The following is a 23,604-nucleotide window of genomic DNA, read 5'->3' on the forward strand; positions in this document are numbered from 1 at the left end:
GCCATCAACTTAGCTCACTCTGAACCCCTTGCAAAAGTTTAAATATTTTGAGTGGAATTCTAGCTACCGATCCCAGCTCCACAACAGTTGACTATTGGCTGATCTCAAAAAGCTAAACCTACAGTTGGGTCTCTGACTATTACTTGAATGGCTGAAAGCCCAGGGCTGTAGTTCAAACTATAGGAAATAAGAAATAGGGAAATAGAAAAGGGGGGGGGGAGAGCAATGGGATACCATTCTGCATTGTTGCCAAAATAACTGCATAGATCTATCCACAGAGCAAAAATCACCAGCAGTTGATCTTGACTCAAAATAAAATTTTCTTTTCTGGAAGGATAGTCCTGAAACTCACAGCAGAACTACAAGTAAATGTGCTTCTCAATTCCAATTCTTTGTATGGTATAGGCCTGTGATGGCAAACCTATGGCACGTGTGGCACCACAGGTGGCACACAGAGCCATTTGTGCTGGCACACAAACTGCAGGTAAACTTACCTCACTGTGCATCCATGCGCCTCACAGCTGATTTTCGCCAGTTTGAGGCCTTTTTCCCAAAGGCTTGAGGAAGGCTTCTGCAGGCTTTGCAGGCCAAAAACCAGGCCCATTTTTTCACTTTCTGTTTTTCCGAAAATACCGGAAGTGATGAAACAGGCCAAGTTTCGGGCCTGCAGAAGTCTTCCTCAAGCCTCTGGGAGGCCGAAAAGGTCTCAAACCATCCAAAAATCAGCTGTGAGGTGCAGTGCAGGTAAGGGGGCGGCGGGGTGGGTGGGTGGGTGTGGATTGCGCGCACATGCGTAGGGGGGCATGGGGGGTTGTGCATTGCCTTCTGGGTGCTTGCATGCAAGCGCAAGTATGCAAGCACACGCACAATTTTTGGCACAGAAGCCCACAAAGGTTAGCCACTACTGGTATAGGCCGATGAGCAGAATATTGTCCTTGGATGTAAAGACATAGACATGAAATGTCTTTCAACAAGACGGTGAATTATGTTTGCCAATAGGTAATTTTTTCTCAGTTTTATAACTCCTACTCCTATTTTTCCTTTTATTCTGTGACAATAAACTGAGGATCAATAAAGATGTCCCAAAACTTTCAAAATGCATAATGTGTAACTGTATGCAAAAACTAGAGCCAGCCACCCTCACCTACATTGTTAATCTGATACTGAGACTAAGCTGAGTCAAAAACCTAATTTTTGTCAGCCTGTTCAAAAATAGATGGGGGTGGCTGGCTGTAGTCTGCTTGAAGATTTATACCTGTCAAATTCAAAATAATTGAGGCTGTTGGAGGGTATTGCAGACCTTTATTTCCTAAAGCACTAGCCACTTTTCAGCATGTTGTTGACAAATTATATCTTCAGTCCTGACAGAAAAAGGCCGGATTAAATTGTAGTCATGCAGTAAACTAGATTCTATCACTAGCTGAGACCGTTCCTTCATCCCAGACTTCTTACCTTATAAACAAATCCATCTGGGCAACTGTGGTCGTAGGTGAACGCTTTGTATACCACAAGAAAGACTATGCAGGCAAGGAATGCAAGAGCCAGGCTTATGAGAATAGTGACCTGCAAAACAATTAACAATTAAATTAATATTTTGCCATGAAATAATGGATATTTATAGTCATTTTAACAGATTTGTGGCTGTGATTGTTTTTTAGCACAACATGCAGCACTTAACTCCCATCATCACAGATATTAAAATAAATACTGGTATATTTTCTGAAAGGGTATATTAACTCTAGGAAAGCAAATTAATAACTATAGAGGAGTTATATCGAAGACAGAAAGCTAAACTAGAACAGATTGCAGCAAGTGTTCATGAAGTGATATTAGAGATATTAGTTTGATGTAGTGGTTAAGGTGCTAGCCTTAAAATCAGTAGACAGTTTCTAGGCCTGCCTTAGGCATAAAAACCACTAGGTGACTTTAATCCAGTAATTCTCTCAACCTAACCCAACCCATCTAAAAAAGATGCTGTTGCAAAGAAAATAGAAAACAAGAATATTAGGTATCTCTGCTGCTTTGAGTTACATACCCCGGGGTGGGATGCTACTGGTTCTGCCCAGCTCTATAGAACTGGTAGCTCTGAAGAGCAGCAGACACTGAACCAGTTCTGTATTTGCTGCTGTTTGGCCCACCTGCCGACTCAGACTCTTACCTGTCCTTTATTTCCTGCTTTTTCAACCTCAGCTGTTTTGCGTGGCACAGATGAGGTTGAAAAAGCAGGAAAAAAGTAGCTTTTCAACCACTGTGCACCTGCGCACAGCGCTTTTCAGCTGTACAGGCGGCACAGCTTAAGGTTTTTTATATGCGTGCACAGCAAAATGTAGTTACTGAACTGGTAGTAACACCAGTTGAATCCCACCCCTGTACATACCTACATACATACATGTAAAATAGATGATAGATTGATTATAGCTGAGATAGATATAAGAGATCACAGAGATAGAGAGATAATTGTGATAAAACTAAATCATCATCATCACCTAAAGCTTTATAGAAAATCAGAAATTGAAATCCAATTATTGATAAACTCTATAAGAATTTTTAGCCACAGATATAGTAATGGTCTTTGGCCTAGGAAAATGTGCCTCTAAAGCAATAAATCAGGTTAAAATCACAAGCAGTAATCTTATTGAAAATGCCAAATGGCCAAACTATCAAGAGCCATCAGGATGAAGCCTACAAGTTATCTGGGCATTATATAGTGGAATAACATGAAGCATCGATAAGTTCAAAGCATGATTAACAAACAAGACATCCAAAAAGTAAAAATATTACTAAGCACAAAGCATAGTAGTGCTATCAATATCTGGGTCATACTGATGATATGTTACACTCATTAGAATCATTAGAAGCAGGCTCCCCACCAATGAACCACAAGACTCCTGCACATGCCTTAAATGCTACAAAAATCTAAAGGATAATGAAAACTCCATCAAATGTTCTCTGTGTAAAAATACACTCATCATGACTGCTTGGGATTACCTGAGCAGATGATTCAATACCTAAAATCATCCAATGAGTTTCCACATATCTGCAAATCATGCAGACCCAAACTGGATCTGTCTGAAAGAGTTGATACCATTGAAACCATTGAAACATCCCCTACCATCGAAACCATTACAACATCCCTCAACATCATAGTAGCATCCCTGGACGCCGTAAAAGAAAGAATATCCAACCTTGAAAAAAAAAGGACACAACGCAAAAACCTGAACATCCAATAGCTACTAACCACATCTCTACCAATCAACCACAATCCAATCCACAACCCAATCCACAAATAAACACAACCCAGACAAATATTGATATCCCAATTCTCATCAGAGAAGCCGTTGAGCGTGAACGGAAACGCCCAAACGCCATCTTATTTGGTCTAGAAGACATCAATGTCAATGATGACATCACAACTGTCCGAAACATCATCAGAAATTATCAAGCATCAACCATCTCCGCTGATGAAATACTTGACATTTCCCGCATTGACCGAGAGCTCAAAAATAGAGATGGCTCTGTGGCCCCACGCTTGTGCAGGGTCATTTGCAAAAATGAATCAAGCAAACGTAAATTCATTTATACTATAAACTCACTGCCAAACCAACACCATCCATAAGAACCTCCGTTGCCGCCCTGACCTAACCATACAGCAACGTGCCCGCTCCCGTGCACTCCGCATCGAACTCATTAGAAACAATAGCATAGCAAAGTAGCAACAATGGTGTATTGGAATATCTGCAAGAAAGCTCATTTGCCTGCAAGCAACAACTGGTGGAACTATGAAATAGACAAAGTAATAGAAAATCAGGAAGTTAAAGCATTCTGGGATTTTAGAATTCAAACAGACAAGCACCTGCCACAAAACCCCAGACTTAACAATTGTTGATAAGAAAGAAAAACATGTCTGGATAATGTATGTCTTGAAGTCAGCAGAAGAGAAGAAAGAACTGGAAAAACTCACAAAATACAAAGATCTGCAAATAAAAATAGAATGACTATGGCAAAAGAAAAGAAAGATTCGATCTGAACATCTGGCTAACTACATGACCAACCATAATAATAACAATAAATATTAACGTCTGAAACTATGAATTTCTAGCATATACAATGTAAACAAGTTAATTTGGACTGGAATCTAATATCTAGGCAGAAAAACATAAAATATGCAATACTAAATATCACCAAGAGTGTTTCCATCTGGCAATAAGAACACAATAACACCTAGGAAGCTGCGCTAGCCGCTTTTGGTGCTCCCGATCCCGGACGGGTCCGGAGCTAGGCTGCCCTGCAGGGGCAGCTGAAGATAGGGGATCCGGAGAGGGGTTTGGGGTGTTGCAGACCCCCTCCCGGCCGGCAGAACCCCCTTTTCCCAAGACGGTGCAGCGGCGGTCCGCAATGGCCGCCACAAAGAAGCTGGCAGCCGGGTAAGAATGCGCAGGAGGAAGTGGAGAAAGTTTTTGAAAAGAGAAAGTTTTTCTTGGTTCCCAGGACTCTAAGACATATTTAACAAAACTCCTGAAAATTATGACTTTCTGAATGATACCTTCTAGAAGAGGAAAAAAAGCGGCAGTTTGGTGGTGCTGAAAGGAAAGTTTACTCTCCTTCCCGACGGAATTAATAAGTGGACATTGAGAAACCTGTTTTTTCAGGTAAAACTAGCTTTATGGGATAAGTCGGAAGGGAGAGGACAAAAATATATTCATCTGGTTTGATTTTGTTGGAGGAGATGCCTTAAGGATTTGAAGACAGAAATAGAACTCCAATAAGGCTTCAAAATACAGATTTGGACTTTCTTTTTCTTTTGTCTGATACTACCCCTGGAAGAGAAAGGGAGAATTTTGTCTTGGCTTGGATTGATTGAGGATTGTGGATTTTGGGATTGTTTTACTTTTTTTTAAATATCTTGGTTGGTGTAAGAAGAAAGAGGGAAAAAAGAAAAGAAAAGAAAAGAAAAGATCTATAATGGCTTTTTCTTTTGAGGAACTGAGGGAAGAATATGAGCAAATAAAAGCAGCCGGTAAAGATGGTATGGAAAAAGCCTTCCTATTTTTAGAAATGGCGCTGGTTAACTATCAACAAACAATACAACAGATGGAGGCAGAAGAACAACAAGAAGAAGAAGATGAAGACGCCATCTTTAATGAATTCCAAAATTTAACTAAGAAAGAAGGAAGAAAGAAAGCGAGGAAAATGAAGGACTTAAGATCTAAAAAAACATTTAAGAAAGAGAAAAATAAGATGAAAAATAAATATAATGATAGTAAACAAAAGAAAAGGGAACACAACAGAGAAGGGATGCCAGCAAGGCAGAGGCTAGAACAGGGGTGGGCAAACTACGGCCCGCGGGCCACATCCGGCCCGTTGGTCTTTTTAATCCGGCCCGCCGAAGATTGGTACAGAATTAAGGTTTGATGTGAATGATTGAGTGATTGCATTCATTTGATTTTGACTTGTAATGACAGGCATTTCGACACCAGGTGGTGGCCCGTCTGTCAAATTTTAAAAGTCAATGCGGCCCCCGAGCCAAAAAGTTTGCCCACCCCTGGGCTAGAAGAAGGGGGTAGGAAGATTTGGTGGGGGAAGAAAGAAAGGGGAAAGGCGGAGAAAAGCCACAAAGTTTTGAAATTAGATGGGAAAAGAGGAATTTTTTTAGGGACAAAGGGTAAAGTACAATTTCCTTAAAAAGATTTTGCAAGGTACATAAGATGGTATTGTAACATCTGTATTAGAAATAGAAAATTAGAATGGCTTAAGAGTTAATACGAAATTAAAATGTTGAAATGTTTAACAATGATTGATTTTAAAATGTAATAAAATATTAAAGGGAAAGGCAATGGGAATGTTATAAGATTTAATATTTAGATTTATTATTTAACTATGTATTTAATCATTTTGGATTTATCACTCTGTTTTTATTGTTATTAAAAGAAAAAAATTAGTAGATAGAAAGTACCAAGCAGAATCAGATTGGGTATTAGGTGTTATTTTAAATGTTAATCTAATTAATTTAGGGGAGGATAGAAAGGCATCATACTCTGATTAGTGATTTCAGGAGAAATTCTTTTTTTTTTTTATAAGGAATGAGATAGAGGGATAATAAAGAATGGGCAAAAGATACAAATATAATGATTTAAATTAAGATGGATTAAATAAGATAGAATTATGAAGAGTGAAATGTGTGGAGAAGTTTATATAGAAGATATAGAATGGTAAACAAAATAGGTAATGATATGTAAGATGAGCATGAATATAATTGAAGCCCATATAATGAGAGGTACCTGGGGCCAAGTTACTTTCCTAAAAGATTTTTTATATGTTTGTTTGTTGTGTGTCTATGTTTTTGAGAGTATTAATAAAACCTTGTAGAAATACAGAATGAGAATAATGGTAATCAAGTCAGAAAGAAATAGATGAAATAATAATAGTGAAATTGAATAAGAGTAAAGAGAAGTAAAGAGAAATTGGATAAGAGGTATTTTTATGCTCATATGGAAATGGCTTAAAATAGAATTGTATTGTATAAAATAAGGTTTTATCTGACTTGTAAAATTTATAATGGAAAAAGGTTCAAATATGTAATGGTTGATGATGATTTGTTTGTCTTTGAAATTAATAAAATTTGCTTTAAAAAAAATATAACATAGTTTCCCACTGCAATTGATCTGGGAACAGCTCAAGGTGAAAACAGGGCTTTCTGGATGTAAATGACGGAGATGTTATTGGCTGCAATGCACTCTAAATATAAATGTTGGCTGATATTGAGTATAGAAGACAAAGGCAGGAGGGAGGAAGCAGGAAATAGATCCAGCCTCAGTACCTGATTTGAAGAAGCCATAAACAGTGATGCTCATTGCATCCTGCTCCCTCTTTTTCATTTTTAAAAATGCATTATAACTAGGGCAATTGGTGGGACATGCCTATCCTCAACACAGAGTATGTTACTATTTTCACTTCTAAAATGTATTGTTTATCTTCAAGAAAAAGTAGTGGCAAAAATAACTGTAAATATAATGGTATGCACTCCAATATGCAAGTATGCTGAATTCATTATCAAACTTATGAAATGCCCCTCCCCAATATATACCAACTCCTTATAGAGTCCTTGTCAAGGTAAATCAGTCAGGAACCTGTGGTCCAATAAACCATTCACTGACCATATTTCTAAGATAGTAGGTGTCAACTCATGAAGCTTCCCTGACCCACTCCCGAGTTGCCATAGGCAGGGGGATGGGAAATCGTGTCTCGCAGCTGCACCATGGAATTTACTCCTCAGTCCTAACATGACACAGTCTGGATGAGCAAGTCAAGGCCATCTCTAATGGATACCAGTAATGCCTGGAGGGAGTGACTTCTGCAACCTGCGAAATTACCTCATTGAGGAATGTGACGGGTGACACACTTTGGGGGGAGGGGGAAACAGGGTCAGAGGCAAGGCGTGAGGGGGTGAAGTCAGAGTTGGCTTCACCTAAGTAATGTTGACATGGTGCTCCTAATAAAAGCCTAGATTTTTATTGCCAGATGGCTTGAGACTCTTAATTGCATTAGGGCACTGGTCAGAACCCCGACAGAAGGACTAGCATGCTGAGGTAAGAAGGCTATAAATAATAATAAACTATTTAGATTGAATATCTAAAATATTCAATATCATGCTGTAATTGCCACTGTGTCTGCCTTTCTGTTTTTCTTGCCCTTGTAATTCTTGCCCTTGTAATGTAGCTAAACTCTGATTTTGCCTTGGCTCATGGCTCTTCAGCAAAGTGTCATTGCTTTGCTGGGGGTCCAGAATATATTATTTATCGATTTTCAAATAAGCAAGATATGCAAATAAGATTATGTCATATCTTCAAAGTGATTTGATTGCTTTAGATAAGACGGGTTTTGGCCACAACAAGAAGAAAGCCAATTTGCAAATATCTGTTGAGACAAAACTGATAACCATTTTTATTAGGAAAAACAAAAACTCGGTTTGCTATAATATATCAGGTACTCAGTAAAAACACAGTAAAACATGATAGCAAGTTCCAATATCTGATTGGCTGCCACAAAGAAGAGGGGGGCAACCTATTTTCTAAAGTACCTGAAGGCAGGACAAGAAGCAATGGATGGAAATTAATCAGAGAGTTGCAAGCTGGAACTAAAGATAAATTTCCTGACAGTCAGAACAATTAATCAGTAGAACAACTTTCCTCCAGAAGTTGTAAATGCTTCAGTATTGGAAGTTTTTGAGAAGAGATTGGATAACTATTTGTCTGAAATTGTATAGGGTTTCCTGCCTAAGCAGGGGGTTGGGTTAGAAGATCTCCAGAGTCCCTTCTGTTATTCTATTCTAGTGTTGAACCTAGAAAGACAGTCTGACTGTAAACAGAACATTGAGTTTCACAACTGAAGATATGATATTATGACCGTCTTCTTCCATAAAATCTTTAAAAAAAACTGGAAAGCTGCCTAGATATACCTCTGTCCAAGGGCAGACAATCTATCTTAAGGCCAAAGCATCACTGTTCTTCTTTCTTAAAGAGTCTCCAATATTTTTGCTTTGTAAACTAAGGCAGACTGACTGCAAACTGCCTCAAGTAATCCTGGGGTTGAGCTCCCCTGTCTCAATGATGCAAAATCATCAAGAGAGTTGAGAAAGATATCTATGTAAATTCTCAGTCATCCAGGTCATGGTTGTCTCCAAGGCGCTTTTTCAAAAAGCAACTGGACTTTCTGGTTTTTCTTTGAAAACATTTTGCTTCTCATCCAAGAGCTCTTTGAACCATTTGAAAAAGCAACTTTGGGTTGAGAAAGATATTTATGCCTTGACAAACAGCTTTTGTCCTAACAAAATACTGAAGCAGTGCTGATCTGCTTCAGTCAGATGCTTCTTGTCTGTAAAAGTTGTTAAGCAATGCTGCTGTGTCACACAATGGGAAAAAAATATAGAGGACCATTGCTTTGTTTTTAGCAGGACTTCAAAGGGGTATCTCATTAAAATTCTGCCTCATTAAAATTCTGTAGAAGTAAAGATTCTTAGTAGCTATATTGCTTCTGTATCTTGTGATATTCAGGAGATTTGTCATACTAATCATTCTATACACCCAACCCTGCTGCTATCTCCTTTTAGATACTTCCACCACAACCTACAAAATTGAAACCACTTCCATTTTGGTGTTGTTTTTTTCTATAAACATTTATATGCCTCTTTTTGTTTAAAAAATTCAAAGTGGTTGACAGTACAATTCAAGCAACTATAATGGTAAGCTAAAGCCTATACTAAAATATTCTATAAAACATAAACAATAAATCTATCAAATGGAAAGAAGAACCAGTAGTACAGAAGTTAAAACTATCCTAAGAACTTGTTTATTTAGTGGTATTCTCCATTCAAGCGCTTCCTTCCCCTCATGTACTACGTATTAACTTCCAGCCTATTTTTCAGTTCACTTTGCCTTGGTCTTCCATCACCAGGTTGCAATCTCTTTGACTCTCTCAGCCAATACAAAATTCAAAGCCAGCCAAATAAATATTTATTCATGACTATACCCAGTTACTCACAATTAACATTTGAACTAGCTTGAAACCTGTCTTTATGAGAAACAGATTGTGGCCAACAAAGCCTCCAATGCAGCTATGCTTCAAGTTTGCAAATATTATTATAAATCATGTAATTTAAAGAATAGTAATATTATTTTAAAGAATAGTAAAGTTGACAAAAATCCAGTATAGTAAAGAAATCAAGCCCTTTATGGACTGAAGGAAAAAATGAGAGTAATAAGCGTAAAGTTACCTTTTTCCAAATTCTCTTGAAAATACAGAACTTGATTATTATTGAAATAACTTATGATCAGGAAAATGAACTATCTGAACTATCTCCAGAAGGAACCTTCAATAAAAGTTTCTTAATCCACAGTGGGAGGAGTTTTTTTTAATAATAACTTATGTTTCAGCACTTTCATTTTTCCTAATGCCCCTCTTATTTTTATCATATCTCATGACACTTGAATTCTAGTGTCTTCATGTGAAAACATCATTTCCCATTCTTCTCAAAACCAGATATACATCATGTTCACATGGAACTTCATGTTATTTTTTTTTCCTCTTAGGCTTACCTGCATGATAAAATAAATTTATAATTGAAAGTGGAAGCCACATATTTAATTCCTTTTAACTTATTGTTATCATAACTCCATGATCTGATCCACTAATGGAATGACCCTGACTAATGAACAAAGAAATATAGCTTACCTGGGCTTGATCTGGGCAGTTCAAATAACCTTATTTTACTTCAGAGCTGATTCAGAGTCAACCCATATAGTCAATACTATTTGTTATGTGCATGTGGGTGCAACCTGGAGAGAGGAAAGGAAGTAGGAAAGGGGAATGACAGCAAGATGCCTTGGAAATGGGGTTCTCCAAGAGGGACTACATCTTCCTATCCCATTCCTCCTCTTTTCCATTGATGAACCTAAAGAGGTTTGTCCACAGCAATTTTCATTAAAATAAAAAGCATTAGAAATATATTTCACAGTGTTTCTGGTTTCTTGGTTTTAGAAAACTCAGGAAACATTTTTAATGCTTGTAGGAATAATTGAACGTCAATGTCTTATAGAGGTGAGTCATCTATTAAGAATGCCTCTCACAAAAATAAAGTTTAAAAATAAATGATGGAAGCATGTAGGAAAGCTTGACAATATTAAGAAAAACACGTTGGCTCTATTTGAAGCTGAGTAATGAATGCATAAATTTAATAAATTTCCCATTTGGCCAAATTGGAGGGTTCAGTATTTGTCTGAAATTTCACATACAGCTGCCGAGAAGGTTTGGCAGAAGAGACAAGTAAGATACACCCTCTAAGTCTCTATAATATGAAAAATGAATCTTTATGTTGCCTCTAGATGAGATGGGCTGCATGTAAACCTAATAAATAAATAAAAATATCCATCCTTTCCATGGTATTACAGTTCTTTTTCCCCTTTCATTAACAGCCATCCCATCATAATCTTACTGTGACAGAATGATGGCCCCTTTCTACTATAAGTAATATTTTCCCTACATCAGGATAAGTTGGTCTTCCAATGCTTAAAAACAAGCATGGTTGGCTGAGGAATTCTGGGAGTTGAAGTCCACAAGTCTTAAAGTTTCAAGTTTGAAGATCCCTGCTCTAACATCCACAATATATGGGGCATGGAATTAGAATTTGATGCAATTGGAGAAAACAACTCTACACATTCCAAGGAGAGATCCAGCCACTATTTGGAAAGTTTTATAATCCCTAGTCTAGGAAATATTATTTCAAAATAGGTTGTGCATAATATATAGGAGAGTTTAAAGGTGGGAACGAATGTTTGATGTTTCTTTAATAAAAGCACAACATGGATAGAATTAAATTAGACTCTTATTCTTCAAAATATGTTTTCATTCAAAAAAAAACCCACAATGTCTATTCCAACATTTTTTTTCTTTTGGGAACCTCTAATGTCACCATTGCCCAGTTTGCTTTACACATCTTGTCACCACAAAGCCTGCTTTCTGAGATGATATCTCTGCCATTAATTCTCCCTGCCCTGCTATTCTGAGATAGCAATGAAATGACAGAACAAACAAGCACATCATGTTTCCAAGTAGTTTGTCAAATAATTAAATTAAGCAGGGGGCTCAATTAGACTGGCCAAACTCCAATATCAAACTCGTAATATCATTTCTGGAGTTTATTTCAATCCTAATGGATTTGATGCTTTAAGTGTTTGTGGAGCCAGATTGCAGTTCGGAGACATATTTCATTGCCAAGTCCTAAATTTCCAGCGAGGGAATAACAATTACAGTATGCTTAATAAGCACTGGTTGAGTTATAACATGCTTTTTTCTAAGCAGAATGCACTAAAGTGATAAATGTTTTACACTTGGGTGGGAGGTTTACATAGAAGAAGGTTAATGGGACCAAAATGGTAGCAGCTTTTTAAAAAATGTTCCATGGAAAACTTGTTTGGCTCATGCACAACTTAGATGTGAGAGGTTTCACCTTAAAATATTCAATTATTCTGTTATTCAGTTTCTTCTCACCCCTGGAGGACATGGAGTGAGTATAATAGGATCCATAGGGAAATGTTTTAGTGCAAGAACATCCAAAGCCAATGCTGTATGTATGTGTGTGTGTGTGTGTGTGTGTGTGTGTGTGTGTGTACACACACACAAAATACTATATAATGGAAACAAACATAATAATTACAGTTAAACATCCCAATTAGTCTTAGAAATAGTTACAATAGTTATTCAAATCCCAAAGGCTTGCAGAACAACCATAATTTTGCAAACCAGGGTTGCCAGATCGCAGCTTGGCTCTGCGGCCAAACTCAAGTCAAAATACGGCCAAATTCGGCCAAATTATTTTCTCTCACGGCCAAACAAACTATTTCAGAGGTTTTCAGACAATCTGACAGTCATTTTCATGTGAATATATTGTATTGAAAACCGGTATTCGGCCAAAATTTTGATTTCACGGCCAAGCAACTTTCATATGGCCAAATTTCCGGCCAAACATATTTGAGATTGAGACATGATTTTTTTCACGGCCAAACAGATTTCTATACGGCCAGATTTCCCGAATTTGGCCAGAAAAATGGCCAGATGGCAACCCTGTTGCAAACTTGGGAGCAGATGCTGCCCTTGGCTCAGAGACAAGCTGTTCCAAAATAGGGCAGTGCCCACACAGAGAATACCCCTTTTCATGCCCCGTCCCTTCTCGTGTCTTCATAGTTAGAGATCTTCAGTAGGCATTTTCTGACCCCATGGGATAGGCAGTCTCAAAGATACCTATGTTGTGAACCACTAATTTTTTATAGGTGATAACTAGCACTTTGAATTGTACTTAGAAACATATCCAGTGCAAATCCCATTGCAATGGTGTTATATGGCAGTAGCAAGACTATCCACCTAGGCTATTGACTGCTATGCTTTGCTCCAACTAAGGTTTTTGGTGGAGAGAGGTTGTGACAGAGAAGACTTATTGCCTTAGCCCCATGTAAGGTAGCCCCATGTAAAGTAATCAATACTGGAGATGACAAAGGCTCGATATTTAGTGCTTCCTGCTCTAGGTAAGACTACTTCTGCCTTGGCTTCCACTCTTAGGACCTTTTAGTTGAGGAGGATCTCCAAATTGTGGACCTGCTCTCCTTGGGATAGGGTTAGTGATTCTCAGTACAACTGGATATAATCTATATATTGATAATATCTCACCCAGAGGTGGTATTCAGCAGGTTCTGACCAGTTCTGGAGAACTGGTAGCGGAAATTTTGAGTAGTTCAGAGAACCAGCAAATACCACCTCTGACTGGAGATTTTACAGTATCCTTCCCCTGTCACACCCACCAAGCCCACCACAGAACCGGTAGTAAAAAAAAAATGGAATTCAACCACTGATCTCACCCTAAACTAGTGAACTGCCTCTTCCAGAAGCTTCAAGTTGATGTTAAATCAGAGAGGGGAGAAGATCCAGGACTCGCCTCCCTTGAGGGAATGACCAACAACCTGATCATTCTCACCATACTTTTTGACAGCCAACTGAACTCCATCACTCAAGAAGGAATGGAATCATTAGAATATCAAATCCCAACTGCATAAGCAATCAAGCAGGATATACAAATGGCAAAAGTTCTAATAAAACAACAATGGATGGCCATGCTTTCTTCATCCAAGTTCAGCCACAAGTCATATATGAGAGTCACCAATTAAGTTTAGACCCATGCTCAGGTCTGAATCTCAGTTTCAATGGATCTGGACAATCAGTTTTGTCCAGGGTTCTGCAACTGTTATCCTACCACTCTCCCCACATAGTAGAAATTGGATGTAGGATGATGGTTTCCCAAAATAAGTTAATCCAAGGCAGTTTATTGACTGTGGGCAGAACATTGCTTCTCTCAAAGTTACCAGCATCAACACACTGGGGAAGGAAGGTTACCTAAATACACATTCATCTCCAAACAATTAACTAGCTAGGAAGATCAGGGGTTAAGTCCACAAATTCTGGAGATAATGCTACAAAGAACCCTTTTGGCTACTTGCTCAGAAACATCTCAGTAACCTACTCAGCTTCTTATTCAGAGAAGATATGAGCAATTTTATTTACAATATAATGAGACAAATTATGGTAACCTCAGATTGTATAGCCGTGTATAATCATATAGTCATAAGAAACGTTATCAATCACAGACAAATAGTTGATTACTGAATGTCTGTATTAGGACTTAGCTTTTTAGCAAACTGCAAAAAGAAAAAAAAACTTGCTTCATTCAAATCTACAAAATTGAGTTAACTCCATTCAGTCTGTTAAGCCAATTGTGAAGGAAGACGTGGCATTTTGACTGCATGCTTCACAATGAATCCCCAGAGTTTAAGCCAGAATGCAAACCCACAAGGTTGCATGTTACAGTGTGTATGTATGTGTGTGTATTAAACTTGGGGGGGGGATAAATAGCAACTATCTTATTATTCCCTGGAGGGATTTCTATTTCAGATTAATCTGTCTTTCTAATCTTACTTTTTCATAATTGGCAATCCCAAACATATTGATATCATTAATTCAGTTTTCTTCTATAAATGAATAAATCACCAACATCATAATACTCTGGAATGGGGCATACACAAAACCAAAAGTCCAACATAGATAGATAGATAATCAGAGTTGGAAGGGACCTTATAGGTCATCTAGTCCAACCCCCCACCCACCCAAGCGGGAGACCCTACACCATTTCTGACAAATGGCAGTCCAATCTCTTCTTGAAGGTCTCAAGTGATGGCGCTCCCACAACTTCTGAGGGCAAGGTGTTCCATTGGTTGATTGTTCTCACTGTCAGAAAGTTTCTCCTTATTTCCAGGTTAAATCTCTCCTTGTTCAGTTTCCATCCATTATTCCTTGTCTGGCCTACAGGCGCTTTAGAAAATACTGTGTTTCTCACAAAATAAGGCCGGGTCTTTTTTTTTTTTTTTGACCCCCCAAAAAACGGCTAGGCCATCTTTTCAGGGGTGGCTTAATTTCCTCCCCCACCTAGAGCAGTCCATGTGCATGTAACTCTCCACGAGGCCGTTTCTATCGGCCGACGAAAGTTCTCCAAAGGCAGAGTCCCCAGCCGCTTCAGGGTGAGGCGTAGCTGCCCATGTCCCCTCGCCATTAGGCAGTGCTTTTCAAGTGATGGAAGCTCCCCGAGGGCAGTCACCAGCCACTTTGGTAGGCCGGACACACACGCACACTCCCCTCGCCCCGAGGCCGCTTCTACCGGCCGATCGAAGTGGCTGGTGACTGCCCTTGGGGAGCTTCCATCGCCCAAAAGACACTGCCTAACAGCGAGGGGACACGGGCAGCCATGCCTCACCCCGAAGCGGCTGGGGACTCTGCCTTCGGGAAACTTTCACCAGCCGATAGAAACAGCCTCGTGGAGAGGGGATTGTGCATGGGCGCTCACCCCGAGGCCGCTTCTACCAGCCGATCGAAGCGGCTGATGACTCTGCCTTCGGGGAACTTCTATTGGCTGATGTTCTATCGATAGTAGATTGGGGTATTCTAGCCTAGGCTACCTGCAGGGCACTCCTAAAGGCAAGTTTTCTCCCCGCCCCACCCCCGCCCTTCCCCCATTTCTCTTCACCTCATGTAGTTCTAACGAACAATGTGAGAAATGGTGGGAAAACGCATGGTTTAAATAGGCCTAGATTTTGAGGGTGGGGGTTAATTTCACCTCATGCCTAGAAATCATGCTGGGCCTTCCTATTGGTGGAGGCTGTATTGTTGGAGAAACACGGTAGCTTGACCTGTTCCTCTCTGTGGCAGCCCCTCAAATATTGGAAGACTGCTATCATGTCTCCTCTGGTCCTTCTCTTCACTAGACTAGCCAAGCCCAGTTCCTGTAGCTGTTCTTCATATGCCTTAGTCTTCAGTCCCCTAATCAACCTGGTTGCTCTTCTCTGCACTTTTTCTAGAGTCTCAACATCTTTTTTATAATGTGGTGACCAAAATGGATGCAGTACTCTAGGTGTGGTCTTACTAAAGCTTGACCTTGATTGTATCCCTCTGTTAATACAATTTATGATTCCATTAGCTTTTTTTGGCTTCTGTTGCACACTGCTGGCTCATATTGAGTTGGTTGTCCACTAAGACTCCAAGATCCCTCTCACAGTTACTGCTATTGAGCCTGGTTTCACTCAGTCTATATGTGTACTTTTGTTTTTTCTTGCCTAAGTGTAGAACTTTACTTTTCTCTACATTGAATTACATTTTGTTAGATACAGCCAACTGTTCTAGTCTGTCAAGATCCATCTGGATCTTGAGCCTATCTTCTTCGGTGTTAGCTATTCCTGCCAGCTTAGTATCATCTGCAAATTTGGTAAGTTCCCCTTCTATTTCCTCATCTAAATCATTAATGAAGATATTGAAGAGTACTGGGCCTAAGACGGAACCTTGTGGCACCCCACTGCTTACTTCCCTCCATGTAGACTTAGACCCATTAAGGACTACTAGTTGAGTATGGTTTCTCAGCCAGTTGCGAGTCCATTTAGTGGTGGTGATATCTATTCCACTTTTTTTTAGCTTACTAAGGAGTAGATTGTGGTCTACTTTGTCGAATGCCCTGCTGAAATCTAAATAAATTATGTCCACAGTATTTTGCTGGTCTACTAATTTAGTCACTGTGTTGAAGAATGAAATAAGATTGGTTTGGCATGATCTGTTCTTAACAAACCCGTGCTGACTGCTAGTTATTACTTTACTTGTTTCTAGCTGTCGGCAGATCTGTTTTTTTATCTTTTCCAGTATCTTCCCAGGTATTGATGTTAGGCTGATTGGTCTATAGTTTCCTGGGATTGTTTTTTTTCCTCCTTTTTTGAAGATGGGAACCACATCAGTTCTTTTCCAGTCCTCTGGCAGTTCCCTGGTGCTCCAGGATTTTTGAAAGATTTGGTGCAGTGGTTCTGAGATGACCTCTGCCAGTTCCTTTAAAACTCTGGGATGTAATCCATCAAGCCCCGGTGATTTGTTTTCATCAAGATCAGACTGGTATTCTCTTACTAATTTTTTTGCTTATTTTAAAAGCTATGCGCCCAACAATACAGTTAGAACAATTAATCAGTGGAACGACTTGTCTCCAGAAGTTGTGGGTGCTCCAACAAGGGAGATTTTTAAGAAGAGATTGGTCAATCTTTGTCTGAAATGGTATAATATAGGGTTTCCTGCTTGAGCCTGGCATTAGACTAGAAGACCTCCAAGGTTCCTTCCAACTGTTCTATTCTATTATTCTGTTCTTAAAATCCCAGTGAAAATATTTGACAAATATTTGGAGAGGATCTTGGTGTCTCTCTGAGCTTGGTTGTTTTTGTGCTGATGTTTTGTTTCCCAAACTAAGTAACATCATCAGTGTTAGTCCATCATTGATGACGTTACCTCGTTTGGGTAATGAAATATCAGCAAGCAAACAACCAAGCTCAGAGAGCACCAAGGACCCCCTCATGTCAACCCTGAGCTACAAATATTCTTCTTTACTGATACATTGTTTTATCCTGTTAGCCCAAAGAATAATTGTTGTACATCAAACACTGCAATACTGATTAGTTAAGAATTTACTATAAAAATTTATAAAAGCCAATATCTGTAAAACAATTGATTTTGTCATGCACTGAATATTAAATATCAAATTTTGGTACTGGGAGATATGATTTGAGACTGTCCTTGTCATTATTTATTTGTAATGTCTTCTTATGTGTATTTATAGCCCAGTCTTCCATTGTCAAAATAACATTTAAGGTAGCTTATAAATATCCTTTTCTACAAACATAACTTTGTAATATGAAGTGCATGACATCATCTAATGTACTGAACTGATTGAAAATTTCTGTAATAAATATGACTAGGAAGTAATTACACACTTTTTTCTTCCCTAATTTGGTTTCCGTCTGGTGTCTTAGATTTCAATTCTTGTAATTCCTAGACAGCTAGTCCATTTCAACTGGTGAAAATGATTTTATAAACTCAGGTTTTGTATGATTGTGAGAACCCATAATCACTGTTTCCACCCCCACGTATTCCAACTATTTTCACTCTTGTCATGGTTGGTTCTGTCCTGCAGGTCTAGCAATGGCATAACTGTAGAAGATCTATACATTGGAAAGACATGAGCAGTCGAATACTAAACAGTGAAATATTTAAGGGAAAATAAAAATTATTGATAAACTATGAATAGTGGGTTAGATAGGATGCTTAATTTTCTGATGTTGAGATTCAGAAACATGATTGTTGCTTTTCCAGAAAAAAAAAGTGATTGTAAGAACATGATCCTTTCACTTGCAGTGAATTGATGAGTACTTTTCAGAGCAGCCTTTCTAAAATGACCCTTATAAAAAGGAAAGTTTGTGATGAGAAAAATTGGGACTGACTTGTCTTTCAAATCTGTAAATTGAGCAACTGATTCAAGTAATAGAGTTCCTATATAAGAGCTTGTCTCCCAGCTGCCAGCTTTTATAGGTGATATCACATTGCATTATGTTAAATCTAGTGTAGTTCACCAAGCTAATTTTGCATTAATGGAACTTGAAGGACATTTTTAAGTGCAACACCAAATACAATTTGGCACTGAAATTATCAAAGAAGTTAGAACATTTGTGGATACTGGAAAGGGAAGCCCACATTTGTCAATGGTTTGCCTATAATCAGTTAATAGAAAGATTTAAACTGGATAAGAATAATTTTGTTCTTACCAGTGAGAAAACTGATTTTGAGTTGGATTTATGACTAATGGCATTAATGAAAAACACGTGATTGCCAAGATGTATAAATTACTGTTAAAATTAATATGGAGGATGAATGTGAAAGTTTTTTTGATCAAATAGGTAAGAAATGGGTTATAACACTGGATCAACCTGAGAATATGTGGAATAAAAGATTGAAATTTACATTGAATTATAATTTTGAAGGGAGTTATTACAAGATGATGTACCCCTGGCCTTTAACACCTGATAAATTGTTGAAGATCTACAGTATAAGGATATGTCAAAAGTATACTGGAAATGTAAACAATTTGAAGGCACTTTTTATCACCTATGTTGGACAAGTAAAGCCAGAGATTTGATGGACAGACTGAAAAAAAACATAGAACTTTGTTTTTATACATGATAACAGCAACAAGGCTTCTTATATGCACATAGATGAAAGGATTCACATATTCCCACAATGGAAGAATGGATGGTAAAATTACTGAAGTTGATGAAGAAGGTGAAATTGATTGTTTTGATTAAATCAATCTTTATCTAGCTTCCTTTCTACTTGGAACCATTGGATTTTTTTTTGTCTGAAATGGAAAGAAATGAAATTTTAACCTTGTATTTTGATGATTAGATTGTTTATGATGATAGAAGAACTGTCTGTTATAGCTTATGGTTTATATTACTTCAAAGGATAATTGATTTTGAGGGTTTTATAACTGTAGCAAAGAGAGTCAGAAGTTATCATTCTTCTATAGCTTTTGCTTGCATTTTCCATTACCTCTTTCCATTCTTTTTGACTCTTTTCTTTTTTTTCTTTTTCTATTTTATACTTTTTTGAAATTTAATAAAGTTTTTTGGGGGAAAGAACATTTATGGATACAACAAAAGCAGATGGGTAATCACCTCCAATTTCAAGTGAAATTATGGCATTCTATCAAACGCTTCCATTTCTAATGACCTATTTTTCATGGTCGCTTTTTTGAGGAAATCAATTTATGACAAAGACATCCAGAAATATTTTTGTCCCCAGAAATCCTTCTGAGATGCATGTTGGAACTTTCAAAATTACAACCTCTTTACTATTCCTAGCAATAAGGGGTTGTGTTGGTACCAGCATTAGACTAGAGTAGAGGTAATATCTATTGAAAAATATAGTTTTTTTACTGTATGGACAGAGAACCCAGTATCTCATTTTGAAGTAACATGCCACTTTGTAAACAAAAATTATCTAGACAATTTAACAATTAAGATAAAATTCAAGTTCAAAAATACAAAGTCCAGTTGCTTCTTGAAAAAGCATCTTTGTTAAATTCTGAGTCACTGTTGTCCAACTTACTTCCTCTGTTATTGATAGCCTATTTTCATTTAGTTATGACAGGGAATTTTAAAAAAGGAAAATTTATAAAAGCATCAAAATAGGCATTGCTGCTTCACTCTCACAAAAGTAGATTGAACAGCGGAGGGCAAACAAAGGCTAATTTTCTGGAGATTTGAGTTTTGTATTCTGTTCTGTATTCTCAGATCATTTTTTCACATTTCAGTGTTCTACTGGCTCTGACATTTAATGTAATATCCCTCAAAATTGAGCTTCACTTGCAAGAGCCGTACAAAGAAGTGAGTTTACATATAAATGCAGATAAATAATTTCTCTACCTCAAATGCGGTGACCTTTTCATGTGAGATGAGATGAAAAGCAGTTATAGCATATTTACTGCTATATTCTAGCATTTTAGTTCTGTTTGAGAATGCTGATGCACCACTTTAAATCAAGAAAAAAAATCTATTGTTAGCATTCATACATACGTTATTCTCTCTTGTTCAGAAACTATTATTAATGTTATAATTTTCATTGATTTGGAAGACCCCGATGATCATCTCTTTGTACTGTCTTTGCAACTGCTGTTGTATTACTCACACATCCAGCAAGACTCGTTTTCCTATTTAAACTATTAAATGTCCCAATTGCAGATACACCATGAAGAGTTAGAATGTAACCTAATTTACAGCATTTTCTTTTACTGGTTCTATAGAGGATCTAATGCCTTTAAATAAGTCTATCTCCAGTGATGGCATTCAACTTGAAGACATGGAATCCATCAGTGGAATATATATGCAACTCTCTTTTTTCACATACACCCCTAAAAATCCATTCCTAGGGCAAGAAGGTCCTGTTGAGTCAAAGGATTTTTGCTCCATTTTTCCAGTCAGTGCTATCAGGATGTCTTTCCCCTCTCCATATGTGTATCCTTGTTCATTTAGTACCCTTTCAATACCACTTTAACCATATTCATATTGACTTCAGTTAGTTTCCAACTTCCCTGGTATACATAAACATTTGAACATCACACTAAATCCTGTCCTTAAAAAACTTAGCTGCCTTGACCAAGGCTTTCCAGACCTAGAAAAAAAAATCCATATTCATCAGTGGTGGGATTTAAATTATTTTACTACTGGTTCTGTGGATGTGGCTTGGTGGGCGTGGCAGGGGAAGGATACTGTAAAATCTCTAGTCAGAGATGGTATTTGCTGGTTCTGTAAACTACTCAAAATTTCCACTACTGGTTCTCCAAAACTGGTCAGAACCTGCTGAATTCAACCTCTGATATTCATCATAATATTTGTATTCTTTCTGACTCAACCCTGATTCTTCAAATACTTCCCTCTGTGTTACCTAGCATCACACAGTGATTACATACAGTGTTTTATAATATATTTTAATATATTTTATATTCAATAGCTGGTCACTGTTGACAATTTGTTTAAATGAATTGAGCTGAACAGATAAACTGAAAATACATTTTGGAAGAAGACTACTTTTTCCTTCAAATGTCTTCTTCTGTTAACTCTTAAACAGAAGCAATGCACCAAATTGTACATAAAGACAGATGAGATAATCATATAAAATTCTCCGTATGTGGGTCTGTGAGAGTGCATATATATAGATGAACATGAGAAAGAGAAATGTTCAGAAGCTTTCTTAGATACTGAATGACTATATTGTCAGTTTCTTTAATAAAATTTGATGTTAGCAACATATTAATTTATTTACAGACATTTATCTAATTCTTAGATTCTGAGTGGTGTGGTGGCCAAGAGGTGCAGAAGCTTACCTCACACTCAGAAGATAGAGACTTCAATCTCATGCAGTAACATTAGTTTTTCTATCAGGGCACAAAGAGAAAATATCTGTTGCAAACTTTGCCTAGGCACCAGGAAGGGTATTTGGCCAGTAAATACGCAGCTCTATTCTATCATCCCAACTCCACCCCAATAAAAGGGATTACAGGGGTTTTTAAACAATCTATTTCTGAGATTCTGTTTCTATCATACTTAGTCATTTAGGCTTATAAACGTTCCTCTCCCACTACATACTTGGGGAAAAAATTGCATTTAAGGATAAGTTAGTTTGGAAATGATGACCTTGATGAAAACAGAAAAGCTTATATAAGGAACAACTCTAAATATGAGTTTTGTAAAAGAGAAAAAATATAAAATACATACTTGGAGTGACATGACTGATTTTCATTACTGGAATTATATCAAACTCTTTCTCACCATGTGACACAATTATGTTAAGGTCAGAAGAACAATCAATTATTTATTCTTCATGACAGAAAAATCCAAAACAAGAAATGACTAGATCAGGGCTGATCATGTGACAAAATGAGAAAAAAACTTAAAACTGTCATTTTAAGTGGTGTAAGAAATGCTCAGCTGAGCAAATCAAGGCTGAAGAAACATTCCTGACGGGATTTAGAGATGATTGACATTATTGCTTGTTGTCTTCCACAGAAGAAATTGAGTGACTTCTGGTGATTTCACATTAACTTCAGTTTGACCAAAAGAACCAGGAAAATGGATTTTGCAGAGAATTGTGAAAGTGGAAGGAATGCAATGCCATCTACTTACCCATGGAACATACAATATTTTTAAAAAAATATTATTAAACTTGTATGCTGCCTGACTACCAATAACTCTGTGTGACTTTAAAGTAATGCGCTTATTAATTATTGATCCCACAGAAACTATGTTCCCTATGGCAAATTTAGAAGAAATTCAGTGGCACAACAGCTAGGCTGTATAGCACTTTACATCAGAAGAAGATAGGTGGTTTGGAGCATACAAAACCCCTAGTTGCAACTTCATAAACCAAAAATGTATTTTTCTAGATATGTGAAGAGCAGCCATGCAATCTCTGGAAAATATACATCGGTCTGGAGGAGCTGAAGATAGATCAAGCATCTCTGCTCTCCTTGAAGCATTTTTTTACTAAAAGAAATACAGCACAACTTTACTATTTACTATATATCCCCATGGCATTATTTCTGAATAGAAGAAATAAAGGTAAGTAGTTTTTATCAGTAGAACAGACACTGTTGGTGGAATGCCATTCTTTCTGCCATCCAAGGTTGTTCTACCAGACAGGAAGAAGAGTCTCTTGAAATAATTTAGAGACATACTCGCCCACACATGCATACATACTATTGGAAGGGGAAAAAGCAATGAATGTCTCATCTTATGAGTGGATGTCTATCATATAATTGAAAGAAGCCACTGGATACAAGTGTATTACAATAGTCTTCAGGGAAGTAGAAGCAGTAAAAAGAATATGAAACATAACAAAGCTAAGATGGGAAAGTGAATTGTTGACATTGAAGTCTGATAGATTCCAGAGCTTCCTGAGGAAATTAAAAAATATTTATCAGATGTGTACACTGCTGTATTCCAAAGACTCTCAGTGGCCAAGAAAAATACACACACACACACACACACACACATATGGTATTCAGCTTTGTTCGGGTATTTTCCCACGTCATTATAGTTGTGCTTTAAAAGTTGTAGCAACGTTTCGACAGAATCTCATCTGCCATCAACAGGCTTCTGT

At 37.6% G+C, this 23,604-nt stretch overlaps 1 protein-coding gene across 3 annotated transcripts in view; it reads right to left on the reverse strand.

Moving 5' to 3' along the window:
• The window catches only part of NSG2 (neuronal vesicle trafficking associated 2), a 68,700-nt gene that overhangs the window by 3,729 nt on the left and 41,367 nt on the right, over positions 1–23,604 (reverse strand). For all 3 annotated transcript variants that reach the window (XM_087955432.1, XM_026685558.2, XM_087955433.1), the window contains exon 4: positions 1,453–1,563. In XM_087955432.1, coding sequence (XP_087811558.1) covers positions 1,453–1,563 — 111 coding nt within the window. The remainder of the gene's footprint in view (positions 1–1,452; positions 1,564–23,604) is intronic.

This window comes from Notechis scutatus, chromosome 2, assembly GCF_049901735.1.
Source record: "Notechis scutatus isolate UNSWTSFEM ecotype Mainland chromosome 2, rNotScu1.2, whole genome shotgun sequence".
Classification (NCBI taxonomy): Eukaryota; Metazoa; Chordata; class Lepidosauria; order Squamata; family Elapidae; genus Notechis; species Notechis scutatus.